The sequence below is a fragment of the Petaurus breviceps genome, unplaced genomic scaffold (genome assembly GCF_028583685.1).
Source record: "Petaurus breviceps papuanus isolate PSGF00001 unplaced genomic scaffold, PetGlider_PUasm1.0 138, whole genome shotgun sequence".
In the NCBI taxonomy this organism is placed as follows: domain Eukaryota; kingdom Metazoa; phylum Chordata; class Mammalia; order Diprotodontia; family Petauridae; genus Petaurus; species Petaurus breviceps.
This window is the reverse complement of record NW_027185694.1, coordinates 15,827,035-15,841,793: the sequence shown is the minus strand read 5'-3', so window position 1 is coordinate 15,841,793 and position 14,759 is coordinate 15,827,035. Positions and strand designations below refer to the sequence as shown.

The following is a 14,759-nucleotide window of genomic DNA, read 5'->3' as shown; positions in this document are numbered from 1 at the left end:
AGATATACGGAGTAGTTGGAGGGGAGGCAGGGGGGCGGGGACAGGAGAGGCCTCCCACCGACGGTCGGATGTGACTTGAGCCTGGAAAGAAGCAGGGCTTATTTCCTCATTTTACAGATAAGGAAACTGAGGCCCCGAAAGGTTAAGGGGGCTGCCCAAGGTTGCCCTGGGGATCGACAGGGCGGACGGCGTGCACTGTGTGGATGGGGTGAAGGGAGTGTCTGATCTGGGTCGGTCCGAGAAGAGGGTGGGTGGGTTGGGGCCTACACTGCGCGGGCTGGGCCTGGGAGAAAGGGATCCGCCACCAGGAGGGGAGAGACGGAAGCCCGCGAAGAAGAGAAGCGGGAGGGGCGGGGGCTGCCACGGGACCCAATGTGCTAGCACTGGCCCTTCGGGGGACTCATTGACGAGCCGGACCGGAAGTCGGCGTCCAGCGCGGCAGTGCCTCCCAGAGGGTGAGTGGCCGTCTGGGCCCCGCGGGACTGGAGGAAGCTTTGTCTCGTTCCCGGCTTTCCAGGCCCCTCAGCTTGTCCGCCGCCCGCCTCTGCCTCGGGGCCCTGACGATCTAAGCGCCTCAGACCGCCGCTAGGTGGCGCCGAAGCTCGATGGCCGCACCCGGGTCTGCTTTTGGCCTCATAGGGCCACCGTCGCTTCGCCTCCGTGCTCGGCCACCCGTCCCGCCGCGTCGGGGCCCCCGGCTGCTCCTTCGCAGCATCGTCCGCCTGTTCCCCGAGCCTCAGACTCCCGGCCCGAGGTGGCGATGTGCCGCTGAGCCGGGCCAGGAGAAGGTAGGCCTGCCGGTAGGTCTCGCTCTGAGGCGGGCGCCGGAGCCAGGGCTGGGCCAGGCGGGGAGGGGGACAGAGGCGCCCGGAGAGACGGTGACGGAGCCTGCGTCGGGCCTGGCCCCGCTGCGCCGTCCCCTTGGCGGCCTCCCCTCGGCGGCCTTGAGCCCGAGCCCCGGATCCGCACGGGAGCCCGCGGCCGCAGCCCGCGGCGCCGCTTCCTTTTGTTCAGACCCGCGGATGGGGCCGGGCGGCCTCTGTAAGGAACCCCCTCGGAGCCCGGGTCTCTCCTTGCGTATCTGAAGGCGGAATCTCGCTGACCGGATGCTCACATCTCCCCCGCTGCATGACGAGGAGCGGCGGTGCACCGGCAAAGGGCGCCGGCCTCGGGTCCGCAAGCCCGGGGAGGCGGGGATTCCTGCAGGGTGCATGCAGCCCCGCGCCGAGCTGCGGGACTCCGGGCCAGTCGTTTCCCCCCTCGGAGCCCCAGTTCCCTCATCAGCAGGAACACGGGCTGCTCCGGCCAAAGCTGCGTTGCCCAGCCCGCAGGCTCGTGTGTGGTGCAAAGTGTAAAGTGAGGTGTTGCTAGAAGGAGGCTGAGTGCACACTTCAGAAGTGGCGCTTTAGGGGGGCTGCAGCCTTTCTGCGCCGTCCATTATAAGGAGGGTCCTCACCCCCTCCCCTCTCGCTCCGGCCCCCCCCCCCGGGCTCTGCTGGTTTTCAGGAGCTTCTGTGGGCAGAATAATTCAGGGGTAAAAATCCTCTGGGGATGAGGCTTCCAAACAGGGATGAACCTCTTCAGAAAGCCCGAGTGGGTGGTCCTCAGAGCGTGGGGCTGGCACTCCAAGCCCTTCCAGGTTGATAGGACCCTCCCTGGCGGCCCATTTGCCCCGGGATGCCCATCTGGAGTAGAACTTGAGCGAAGTTTTCCATCATAGGTGCTGAGTAAACCTTTGTTTAATTGAGTTAGGTCTTGGTTTGTCTTGTTTCCCTTATGGAGTGTCAGGGATGCCATATCAGGTCAGGTTAATGATATAACAGTTGCTGGATCAGAATGAAAGTTTTACATTTCAGTGAGATAAGAGAAAGTAGAATGAGGTGTGACATCCTTCCCTCTAGCCCAGGGCGGAAGCATACCTTTTCGGTTATATTGTGCAGAGATGGGGTGTGCAGCCGTAACTAGAGCCTAGGCTTTCTGACCAACAGGGCTGTGCTGTTTGCATAGTGTCACACACTGTTGTCTCAAGTATACTGAAGATTTAAAGACCGGACACTTGGGCTCCCAAAATGCTGTTAGTTTCCGTTTGAGTAAGCAATTTTAAAACAGGGGGAAAGCCAGTTAGAAATTAAAAGGTTTAGAAACGCAACCCGAGCTTTACCATCAGAAATGGAGCACTTACCAATTATAGCACAGAACACATAAGGATAACCATATGCTGTAATTTAGAAGGGGAATAAACCATTCCTTGTTTTTGTCCCCTCACAGGACCACAATGAGTGACATTCGCCATTCCTTGATCCGGCGAGACGCATTAAGTGCTGCTAAGGAAGTGTTATATCATTTGGACATTTATTTTAGCAGTCAGCTCCAAAATGCACCCCTTCCTATTGTGGACAAGGGTCCCATTGAACTTTTGGAAGAATTCATATTTCAGGTTCCCAAGGAGCGCAATTCCCAGCCTAAGGTACGTAGTTAAGATTCGAAAGAAGCATAAATGGAGATCACTTTAAAACCTTGACTCACATAAATGTTGGCATAATTTAGTGCATCTTTGTATTACAGATAATATTATTCTCTGGGCCTCTGCCATTATGCCATGTAATATATTTCAGATTTCTCTGTCCATTTGCAGCTCAAATGCTGTTTTAATGAGTAATATAATGAAAGGCAACTGATGCAGCAATGTGTTCCTAGCAAAAAATTGCATAAGATAGGCCTAAAAATAAAAAGATATTTCTTTTTTTCTAAAAAAAATTTATTTTAGGAAAGGAAAATTCTTTTCCCTTTTAAAGTCCTGGTCCTTTGAGGGATTTGGTTATTGACCAATCTAGTATAATACTGTTAACATTTATTGGTCAGTCAGTAAACATTTATTAAACGCCTGATATTCACCAGGTACTGCACTAAGCACTGGGGATACAAAAAAGGCAAAAGACAGTTCCTGTCTAATGGGGGCTTACCGTATGCAGTAGCCCATGATTGTTTGATTTCCCCTTGAATCGCTGAAGATAACTGATGAATACCAATCACCTTGCTCTAAGAAATGCCAGAGACAAAGAATAGTCTTAGTTATAGTTAGAGCATTGCAGTCCACCAGTGACCATTTATTAAGCACCTATTACATGTGCCAGACATGCCAAGTGTTAGGGAATAGAAAGACAAAAGCAAGCATCTCTCTCCTCAGGGAGCTTATATTTGAGTGGAGGAGGGGACATACATATTTGTAAGTATATATAGAATACAGAATGAAGACAAAGGCAGTTTGACATCCATGCTTAATTTTATATTAAAGGGATAGACTATACTTCTATCTGACTGTATGACCACAGACACTGACCCTGATTTTCAGGACCTATAGCATTGAATTTTTTGGAATGTGCTAATTAACTAATATAGAAATACCAAGATTTATTAGTTTTCTTCATTTTATTTCACAGAGGCTGAATTCACTTCAGGAGCTTCAACTTCTTGAAATCATGTGCAATTATTTCCAGGAGCAAGCCAAGGATTCTGTGCGTCAGATTATTTTCTCATCCCTTTTCAGTCCTCAAGGGAACAAAGCAGATGATAGCCGGATGATCTTACTAGGAAAGTTGGTCTCGATGGCAGTGGCTGTGTGTCGGATTCCTGTGTTAGAATGTGCTGCATCCTGGTTACAGGTAAAATTACTTTAAAAAAAAACAACATGCTTCAAATGATAACCATAAGGAAAGTTCCTACTGGGTCACAGGGAATTGAATAAGTTTTGTTTTCTTTGCTACTATTTATACGAGTTACTATATTTGAATCATGAATACCCTGATTTCATTTGTGTGGACATTCTACAGGTGTTATTCTCTTCAGATAGCTCTTTGGTAGCATCTGTGACCAAAGAAAATACCACCACCTGGTGGCCACGCTTATGGTAATAAGCTTATCCAAACGCTGGTCAAATGATCCTCTGGAGGACAGACACATAAGCAATTTCCCAGTTCTTGGAAAGCCAGACTCAAAGTTTTCAAATTTCTTAGGCCCTTTCACGGTTGATAGTCCATTGGCAAAAGATTTAGTAACCTAGGATCTCTTCTATACTCTTAAGTAAGTCATCAGTGGAGAACTAATTGTGGTATAGTATATTCTGATAGTCTTAGAGATCACTTGTAGTATTAATTATGTACTATATTTTAATATAGCATATTAATCATTGTAGAGTCCGATAATCTTAAGGAGTTGCCTGGGGCACTGAGAGGATAAGTGAGAAGAGGGAATTTCCACCTTGGGAAGTTCCTTTATTAATGAAATCATAGCTCTGGACCAGAAAAAAGTCTGACAGAGTTAGTCATTCCCTATTTTATGTTACATTGTGTGATTATGTATGATGGTGGAAAATTAAAAAGAGTTAAATTTAAACTAAAATCCTACAGAGTAAGGTAATAATGGGTATTATTTTCATCTTCAATTGAATATTATAGATAATTTTGAAAACACCTAGCACTCTCTGGGTAGAATCTTTTTAAGGACGCAAATATGTTATATTAAATTTTGGCAATTTTTGAACAGATTTTAGTATTTTTATATTCCCCCCCCCAAAAGGTGCACTAGTAAGAATAGGAAGTATTATTTTGCATTGAATTGCCTTACCTAGCAGTGACAACATAACTGTTGTATTATCATATGTGAAATCCTTTCAGAGTACTTATAATCAAAGAAAAATTAAATAATGTTTAGCATAGTTTCAGTGTGATACATTTAAAAAAATTTCTCATTTCTTAAAAATTAGTAACCCATGTATGCTATATGTATGACCACTCTGTAAACCAAAAACAATTGACTAATCAGACTATCTCATTTCTTAGTCATTTTGACAGATTATACTATACCAAAATGAAAGCTCACAGTTTGGATTAATTAGTGAGAGAAAGACAAGATGTGTTAGTGTGAATTGGAATGTCTTTTAAGCATATGTAGTAATTCAAGTTGGTGATAATCTAATGCAAAATAGATGTCTTTATTGTCCTGCTTTATTCAGAAGTTCACAAAAATAGTTTGGTCTATTAAGCACATCCTTTGCAATCTCTTTTAAACTTTTAATATGGTTAGTAAATTTGATGTATGGCATGCTTCAAAAGAATTGGGATAGGAGATATCTGGAAAATATGTGATTGGAAGAGATGTTGGGCTAATTACATTGAGCATGAGACATAAGGATGTTGTACTAGTATCCATAAAATATATTTGTGTATATATATATCCATAAAATATGTTTTATATATGTATATATATCCATAAAATATATTTTTAAAAAGAATGTCTCCAGTGCACTTGGCAGATTATTTATGCAGAACATGGACACAAACTGTACAAGAAAAGAAAATATAGATAGATTTCAGTCTGCACTCAATGGAAAGAATATTTGCATCAATAAGATTATATATCTGTTGAAGGATCTAAGTTTTGAAATATGGTAATCAGGGTTTTTTTTTTGTTTCTCTTACAACTCAATGAGATAAAATTTCAGCATCATATTGACAAGATGTCTTATGCTTGTTGATCACTCGCTGAGATTTAGACTGTGAATTTGTTGTACTTCATTTGGGAACTGTAACTTTGACCCTGAGGTTCAGGAGATATTCAGGAAAGTAATAAAGTAACTAGTTTAGACCAGTAGATGAGGTTCAAAACCCAAGGGAAGGAACCAGAGCGTCATTTCTGAATCGCTGTTTGGGGTTGCCAGGAGCATACTGTAATATATAGGAATTAGTGCCTTCTGTACTCCCTCCTTTAAAGTTAGTTTATAGAGGATTAAATTGGAGGGGTTTTTTTGTTTGTTTTGTTTTGTTTTTAGCTTGGACGTATAGGGCATAGGGATATTAGAGAAACCTTCCAGGTTTCCAGGGGTATTACAGGTCAAAAAAGTTGGAGAACCACTGACTTAAAGTTTAAATATCTGATAATTCCTCAAAACTCCTGTGAAATGCCATTTCTTATTTGACTGAGTCACTGTATTGTGATGGACAACTCTAGGTTAGTTCCTGTTAGGTCTTTCTCACGTGGGATCCTAGCAATGTTACAAAATAATGAAGACTTGTGTTCTCAAATTAAGTCAAGTTAGACCACCACTAAAGCCCTCCCTATCTCTGATGCTTTATTTTGGGAAGAAAGTTACCTTGAATTCTCCAAAGCTGTGGTAGTGAATCATGAACTGAGGCAAGATCTTGGGGGTTGGAAATCCTTTTTTTCCAAGAGCTAACACATCTAAGTTTGTCAAGGACTCATCACCAAGTTGGCTTTTAGGATAATAAATTTTTCTGCTACAGCAACTAACAAAGGCCATATACTAAACTGCAGTAGGTTTATGATCTGTTGGTAGAGAAAATACACTCATCCTACCTAAAAATCATAGCTCTTTGAAGTAATAAAATACCTGTTTGACCTTTCCTTATTTAAATTTTAAATCCTTCCCTGCCAACCCATCTCTGTTTCTAAAGACTCCTGGCAAAAAAACTATGTCAAGAATGCTTCAAAACCTTTCTTTCTTACTGTGTGGGGGAAGCACTGTGAAAAACTAATTATGTGTTGTTGTACAGTGCTTGTGACTACTTGTATAATAAATTTTTTTCAGCGCACACCTGCGGGCTACTGTGTGAGGTTAGCAAAGGCCTTAGTTGATGACTACTGTAGTTTGGTGCCTGGATCCATTCAGACATTGAAACAGATATTCAGTGCCAGCCCTCGCTTCTGCTGCCAGTTTATTACAGCTGTTACTGCACTCTATGACCTTTCCTCAGGTAACTCATTAAATATAAAATTATTTTCCTAAGAAGCTTTGAGTTTCCTCTTTGTAATTATAAACTGTACAGGAAAAAACAGTAACTGCTGTTATCTTTGAGCTTCTCTTCTTCAATAATGCCAAAAAATACATCTGTGTTTAGTACACAGGCACTATTTTGCACTCTCTTTTTCATTTTGTCGTTTTATTTACACATATTATCTTGTATTGAATAGAATTCATATACTTGTCTTTTTATTGAAAGCCAGCATGAGATGACTTGGGTGGGTAGAATTTCCTCTTGTCTTTCAGGTGCCATCACCGGTATATGTATATGTTTCCTTTAGGTAGTTTAGTGAAGGTAGATAATCCAAATCAGACTTAGTTGATAAGAGTGGGCCCTAAATCTTATTTCTGATGGAATTTGGTCTTTATCTTTATTTGACCCCTTTTTAGTTGATTTAAAATGTACAAAGTAACAATGAGATGACTTGAAAAGGCATTCATTGTATTATAATTTCTTTTTAAAACCTGACGGACTTTGGGCAAAGGGAGGAAGCATGGCTGTGCCTGTGTTGAGAGTATGGTTTTCTCTCTGGTGTCTTTCCTTCAAGATGAGAATTCCTTAATAAGCTGTAGTGGAGGTCCTTAAAAATCCATTTGCATAGCATTTGGATAAGGCTTGGAAAATGAAACTTTCCATAGGTAAAGTACCATATGTCTGTCCTCATGTTTAAATTGCAGCCTGTGACTGCAGAGATCACAGTGACTAACAAATAGCATCTTAGTCAATCCTGAACTTAAAAGTAATTCAGTGAAACTACAAAAATATGACTTTATTCTCCAAGAATGAATATTAGCTAGATAAAGTAGCCTTATCCTATCACCTAATTTCATTTTAGACATGTTTTTGTTTCATCCAGCTTTTTCTTTTGCTATTTTCTTAAACACTTTAATTTTCTCTAATAAGTTTTTGTAAAAATAATGGAATAAACAAGTAAATGCTATCTTTGCATAATCCACCTTTCTCACAACTACTTTGCTACTAAAACAGGAAGTTAGACTTAATAGCTAAAGGCTAACTTCCCCAGCTTTCCACTTGATTAGTTAAAAGGTGTTGACAATTGGTTGTTTCATTTACTTTTAGCAAACAGTTTTAATTCAACACACAATTCATAATTACTGCTTTATCCTTTTTAAATCTTGAGACTTAGAACTGCTACTGCCACAGGTACAGCTCATGAGGAAGAAACTTTTAGGTGCAAAAAAATCTTGACTTTTTACCTTAAATTGGAGGGTTTTGTTTTAGAAACAAAATTAAAGACACTTTTTATAGAAATTTTGGACTGCCTTTGAGAAGGAAATTGACCAGAGTTTTTTGACAAACACATATAGGATAAAAGTGTTCAGTGTCACTCAGGTCAACAGCTCAGCTCATAGGTATAAGCTATGTAGATTTATATGCCCATATTTGTTTGTATGTGTATAGATCCACAGATGCTTTTGTCCTGTTAACTGTACAGGTGTGCAGATACCTGTAGGTATACATACCCATTGACTTGGACTAGAGAGCTTCTTCTAGATGGTACTCTATGGTATCTTAAATTTCCAGTGGTTCAGGGTTCAGGGTAGCATTCAGAGTAACATCACATTTTTAGAATTATCTGCCCTCTGGTACATATACTTCCTAGACATGATAGTGCTACATGAATGACTTAGGCAAGTGTGGAGGAGCTGCAGTGGTCATGATTCTGGTCAGAATAGGTTTTTAGGGATCAAACTTTGGTGGTTTGCTTTTTTTTTTTTTCTCTTTTTGGAGGGCAATTGGGGTTAAGTGACTTACCCAAGGTCACATGGCTAGCAAGTATGTCAAGTGTCTGAGGCCAGATTTGAGCTCAAGTCCTCCTGACTCCAGGGCTGGTACTCTATTCACTGTACCACCTAGCTGCCCCAGGCGGTTTGCTTCTTGCTTATCCCCTAGGGTTTGTGGCATTTTATTTTGATACTGAGTACCCTGGGTGCAATGGATGTTATAATATGTTTAGATAGAGACACAAATGAAAGTGTAATTATTCTTTTGCATACTTTCTTGTATTTGTGTGGGGCATTGTGCTTTGGAAGTTCGTTGGTAGGGAGTTGTATTAAAACTAGCTCTTAAATTGTTTACCCTGAGCCATAATCAAATTTGGATTTAACCTTCTACTCCCATCTCTCCTCTTGTGTCTTAATGGGCCTTTTTTCTTTTCAGATGATCTAATTCCACCTTTGGACTTGCTTGAGGTAATCGTCAATTGGATCTTTGAGGATCCCCGTTTGATTCTCATTACCTTTTTAAACACCCCAATTGCAGCCAATCTCCCAATTGGATTTTTAGAGCTAACCCCACTCACTGGGCTTATTCGCTGGTGTGTGAAGGCACCTCTTGCTTACAAGAGAAAAAAGAAGACCACCTTACCAAATGGCCATATGAACAATAAAATTGCCAAGGAATCTGTGGCAGGAATCGACAGGGACTTTCACCTTTTATACTCGAAACTGCATCTAAGTGTTCTGCAGGTTCTAATGATGCTTCAGGTGCATTTAACAGAGAAGAATTTATATGGACGGCTAGGACTGGTCCTGTTTGACCACATGGTTCCTCTGGTTGAAGAGATTAATAGATTAGCTGATGAACTAAATCCACTCAATGCCTCCAAAGAAATTGAGCTCTCTCTTGACCGCCTGGCTCAGGCTCTTCAGGTGGCCATGGCATCTGGAGCCCTGCTGTGCACCAGAGGTAGGTGATTTCAGTGAGTCAAGTACTTGGGTCAGGAGTTTTGTTACTTATTATGGCAGCAGATGGTTGAGTTTTGAGACATGTCCTTAATTGAGGTAGAATTTTTCTTGTTGAAAGGAAGAAATTATGATATCAGGTTTAAAAATCTAGAGTATATTCCTAAAATATTTACTATCTCTTGAGTCCCTTAATGAGCAAATCTTCTTCTTCTTTTTTAAATTTTTCAAATGCTTTATTAACTTCTGATTCATTTCTACCAGATTTTGAATTACAAATTTTCTGCCTGTTTTTCCCCTACCCACCGCCCCAAAATAGTAGTCCCACAGGATATCCCCTCCTCCAATCAGCTCTCTCCCATATTTCCTCCCATACCCCTTTTGACTTTTCCAGTGGATCTCTATGCCCCAGTGCCTGTATATCTTATTTCCCAATTACATGTAAAAATAGTATTAATAATAGTGTATATATATTTATTTATTTATTTGAATATTTGATTTTAAAACTTTGAATTCCAGAATCATTCCCTTCCTCCCTTGTCACCCACCCTTACTGGGAAGATAAGCAGTTTAGTATAGGTTGTACATTTGTGGCTAATGCAAAACAATAACATAGTAGATATATTGTAAAAGACTTGACTATATTTCCCTCCCTCCTATCCCACCTCCCACTTGTTCTATTCTCTACTTTGATCCTGTCCCTTTTCAAAAGTGGGTGCTTCCAACTTCCCTCCCCGCCATCCTGCCCTCCCTTCCATCATCCTCCCTCTCATCCCCTTCCCCCCCTACTCTCCTGGAGGGAGAGATACCCTATTTAGTGTGTATTTTATTCCCTCCCTGAGCCAAATTCAGTGGAAATAAGGTTGACCCATTCCCTTTTGCCTTCCTATTCTTCCCCTCCATTGTAACCATTTTCCCTTGCCTCTTCTGTATGAGATAGTTTACCCCATTCTGTCTCTCCCCATCTCTTCTCATTATATTCCTCTCTCACCTCTTAATTTCACCTTTTAAGTATCATCCCTTCCTATTAAATTGGTCCTGTGCCCTCTATCTATGTATACCTGTAAACATATATACACACATTCATATATATATATATATTCCCTTCAACTACTGAGAAAGGTTTCATCAGTTACAATTATTGTTTTTCCATGTAGGAATGTTAATAGTTCAACTTTGATAAGTTCCTTATGATTTCTTTTCCCTGTTTACCTTCTCATGCTTCTCTTGCTTCTTGTATCTGATTGTCAAATTTTCTATTCAACTCTGGTTTTTTCATCAAGAATGCTGGAAAGTCCTCTATTCCACTGAATGACTATATTTTCCCCTGAAACATGATACTCAGTTTTGCTGGGTAGGTGATTCTTGGTTTTAATCCCAGCTTCTTTGCCCTCCAGAATATCATATTCCAAGCCCTCAGTGTAGAAGCTGCCAGATCCTGGGTTATCCTGATTGTGTTTCCACAATATTCAAATTGTTTCTTCCTGGCTGCTTGTAGTATTCTCTCCTTAATCTGGGAATTTTTGAACCTGGTCTTAGGAGTTTTCTTTTTGGGATCTTTTTCAGGAGGTGATCAGTGGATTCTTTCAACCTCTATTTTGCCCTCTGGTTCTAAAACATCAGGGCAGTTTTCTTTGAGAACTTCCTGGAGGATGATTTCTAGGTTCTTACTTTGATCATGGCTTTCAGGTAGTCCAATAATTTTTAAATTATCTCTCCTGGATCTATTTTCCAGGTCAGTGGTTTTTCCCATGAGATATTTCACATTGCCTTCTATTCTTTCATTTGTTTGGATCTGTTTAACAGCATCTTGATTTCTCATAAAGTCATTAGCTTCCATTTGCTCCAGTCTAATTCTGAAGGAATGATTCTCCTCATTGAGCTTTTGAGATTCTTTTTCCATCTGGCAAATTTGGCTTTTCAAGGCATTCTCCTCATTGCCTTTTTGAGCCTCTTTTGCCATTTGAGTTAGCCTATTTTTTAAGGTATGATTTTCCTCAGTCAGGCTATTGACTCTCATTTTGTAATTTTCTTGCATTGTTCTCATTTCTCTTCCCAATTTTTCCTCCACTTCTCCTATCTGCTTCTTAAGGTCCTCTATGGCCTGTAACCAGCTTGTATTTTCCTTTGAAGCTTTTGGTGCAGGAGTTCTGACTTCTCTGTCTTCCTCCTGTTTCATGCTTTGCTTCTTTTTGTCCCCAAAATAGGAGTCTAACGTTGGAATCTTCTGTCTGCTTTGTTTCCTTTGCCTGGTCATGTTGCCCCTCAGTCACTTGACCCCTGGGCTTTTTGCCACAGTAGGACTCTGCCACCAGACAGGGGAGCTTTCGTCCCAAATGCTGGGGTTTTCTCAACTGCCAGAGGTATTAGATGGGTGCCCTCTCTGAGGTCTCCACACTCTCTGACAAGCTGGACACACACCCCAGGACCACCACCCTAGACTGCAATCCAGATCCAAGAAGGTTAAAGCAAGAGAGATTATCCCTCAGACTGGTGCTTGGTGCCCCTACACTCTGCATGCCAGGAGCTGAAGCTGCCATGTGGTGCTGGCTGGCTGTTCTGGCGCCTCAGGGGCAAAAGCCACGCACTCCCACTTACTGGGTCCCAAAGTCCAGACTGCACTGACCTCTCACTTTGTCCTTGGCATCTATGTGTTGATAATTCTGGAAACGGCCATAGCTGCTGCTGATCTGGAGCCCCTCTGGCCAGTGGCTGGCCAGGCCCACCCTGGGGCTAAAGCCTCAGCATGGGGCTGGGCTCGGCTCCCAGAGCACTGTGCTGGATTGCTGCCAGGCTGTCCTCAGTGGGAGGTTAGCTTCTCTGTGTCATTTTGTGGGTTCTGCAGCTCCAAAGTTTGTTTAGAATCCCCTTTTTACATGGATTGGGGAAGGTGGAATTCGGAGCTGCAGGGAGGTCCTGCTTCTACTCTGCCATCTTTACTCCGCCCCCCCAATGGGCAAATCTTCTAATGGGGAAGAAAGTTATTTGAAATGAGAGAGGACAAAATTCCTGTAATCCAAATGTTTTAGTTTGTGTTTATGAGGAGAAGGATCCAAGATCTGGGTGTATTTCTGGAGAGCATTAAGTAGTCGTTAAACTTTAAATTACATCAAAATGTTAGGAGGGTTTTGTCACCTAAAAAAATTTATGCAAATAAACATGTTTCACCTACATATTGCATTACTTTAAAACATTTGTTTTTTGAAAAGCATAACTTAGAGAAAGTTTAACATGAGGAAGAACTTGTTCAACCAACAAGCTTTTGAGTTGATGCTCTCCATCCTTGGCTGAATGGAGACCACTCATAAAGTTTTGAATTTCTCATTATCAGAGTCCTGACCCTTGATAACACCTTCATGCATTGGAGCAACCTCGCCACGTTTTTTGTTAATACTGTCTCACACCATTGCTGTGTCCTCGTTAACGGCCTTTTACGATGGAAGGTTTAGATAAGAAGCAGTCTGGAGTAGCAGAACAAACACTGGATTTGGGTCAGAAGGCCAGAGAGAGGTCAAGGCCGCGCCGTGGCACTGTGGACAAAGGACGTGAACTTCAGCGCGTTGGTGTTTTATTTATCAAATCGAGACAGTAATATTTGCACTCCCAACCTTCCAGTGTTGTGAGGATAGTCACTGCTGTTAGAAGGATAGCTGTGGAGATGGCCGTCCTTGTTGTAGCAAGAATCCCTTGTTTTTCTAGAGTCCTTTGAATCTGAGGCCTGAGGATGGAGTGTAAACCACCTGAGTTTCACTCTGAGCTATCCATAAACCTTCTTACTGTCATTAGTTATGTTTTTGAGAAAGAGCAGGTTGGAAAAGAGAGTAGTGAAAGGTTGTTTTTTTTTTTTACCATTCTCTAGGTGTCGACCACCTGCTTTGTTTCCCATTCTTTGCTACTTCAAAGAGTGATGCTTTTATTATTTCTGGCATATATTGGTTAGACTTTTCTGTTTGGGATGTATATGTAGCGTTTATACCTTTCTCCATGTCTTTTTACAAGCTATCTACTTTGCCTGGATTGAAGTCTCTCTGTCTCCACCTCTTCACAGTTTAGCTCAGACTTTTCCTCATCCCCTTGGCTATCGTTGCTTTCTTCCTGAAATTATTTTGTACATTTTTAAAATAAACTTATATGTATACATGTTGTATTCCTTCAATAGACTATGCCCTTCATGAGGATGTGAACTATTTCATGTTTGTATTTGAATAGTGCCAGGTATTTAATAAATGCTTGATTGGTAGTGGAGTTGCTAGGCCAAAGTATAGTCACTTTTCTTGCATTATTTCAAACTGAAACCTAGAAATGTTAGGATAACTTCTCAGTTCCATTAGCAGTACATCAGGGTGCCTATCTTTACACAGCTCCTCTAGCACTTACTGTATTCTCATGTCTTTTTGTCTTGGCCGATTTGCATGGTCTTAATTGAAACGATTGTTTGAATTTGCATTCATTTTACTGTTATGGAGTTTGAGCATGCTTTATATGTGGTTATTATAGTGGGTAAACCTTTTGAAAACTTTGTCCTTTGCCCACTTAAATCTTTACATGTAAAATAAATTCAGTAGCTAAATCAATATTTTTAAATGCTGTTCATGTATATTAAGAGATTTTATCATACTCAAAACATCATGCTTAAATCTATCAAGGAATTTTAATCTTATTTAGGGAGAATAAGGAAGTGATTTGGTATAACCTTCAAGGAGGTTATTTCTGAACACTTCTGCTTAGCATCTGTATGGTTTTCAGGTAGTTTGGGGCTGCAGCATCATCAGATGAAGAGCCATTCTACTTTGCCTTTTTCTCATATATTGACAAGGCAGATTCATGCCTTGCGTGATAAATAGGTGCTAGTTTACAAAGGGCTTAATCAGCAAGCATTTATTCTTTACATTACTACAGTGCCAGGCACTAGGGGTACATGTATAAATATATCCAAAATTAAAATGAAGGGGTAGCATTTGGGGCATCGGAAAAAACTTCATGTTGAAACTAGTATTTGATTTGAATTTTGAAGGGAATGAAGTATTTTAAGAGGCAAAAATGAGAAGGAAATATCCTCTAGGCATGAGTGACTGTCCAAAGACTCAAAGATGGGAGATGGTGTTTTCTATATGATGAAAGAGTAAGGAGATCAGTTAGTCAGTTAATAAATAGTTGTTTGGAGAGGAGTAATCTATATCTAATAAGACTGGAGATGTGGCTTGGAGCTGGTTGTAAAGGATTTTCAGTACTACAC

At 41.3% G+C, this 14,759-nt stretch overlaps 1 protein-coding gene across 3 annotated transcripts in view; it reads left to right on the top strand.

Annotated features, from left to right (window-relative positions):
* The first annotated feature begins 281 nt into the window (after positions 1 to 281).
* Positions 282 to 14,759, top strand: part of INTS15 (integrator complex subunit 15) — a 28,983-nt gene continuing 14,505 nt past the window's right edge. The window contains exons 1-5 of one of the 3 annotated variants that reach the window (XM_069106158.1): positions 282 to 455; positions 2,269 to 2,467; positions 3,441 to 3,662; positions 6,605 to 6,770; positions 9,000 to 9,527. In XM_069106158.1, coding sequence (XP_068962259.1) covers positions 2,276 to 2,467; positions 3,441 to 3,662; positions 6,605 to 6,770; positions 9,000 to 9,527 — 1,108 coding nt within the window. In that variant the 5' untranslated portion in view covers positions 282 to 455; positions 2,269 to 2,275. The other 2 variants (XM_069106152.1, XM_069106143.1) reach the window with 2 other exon arrangements.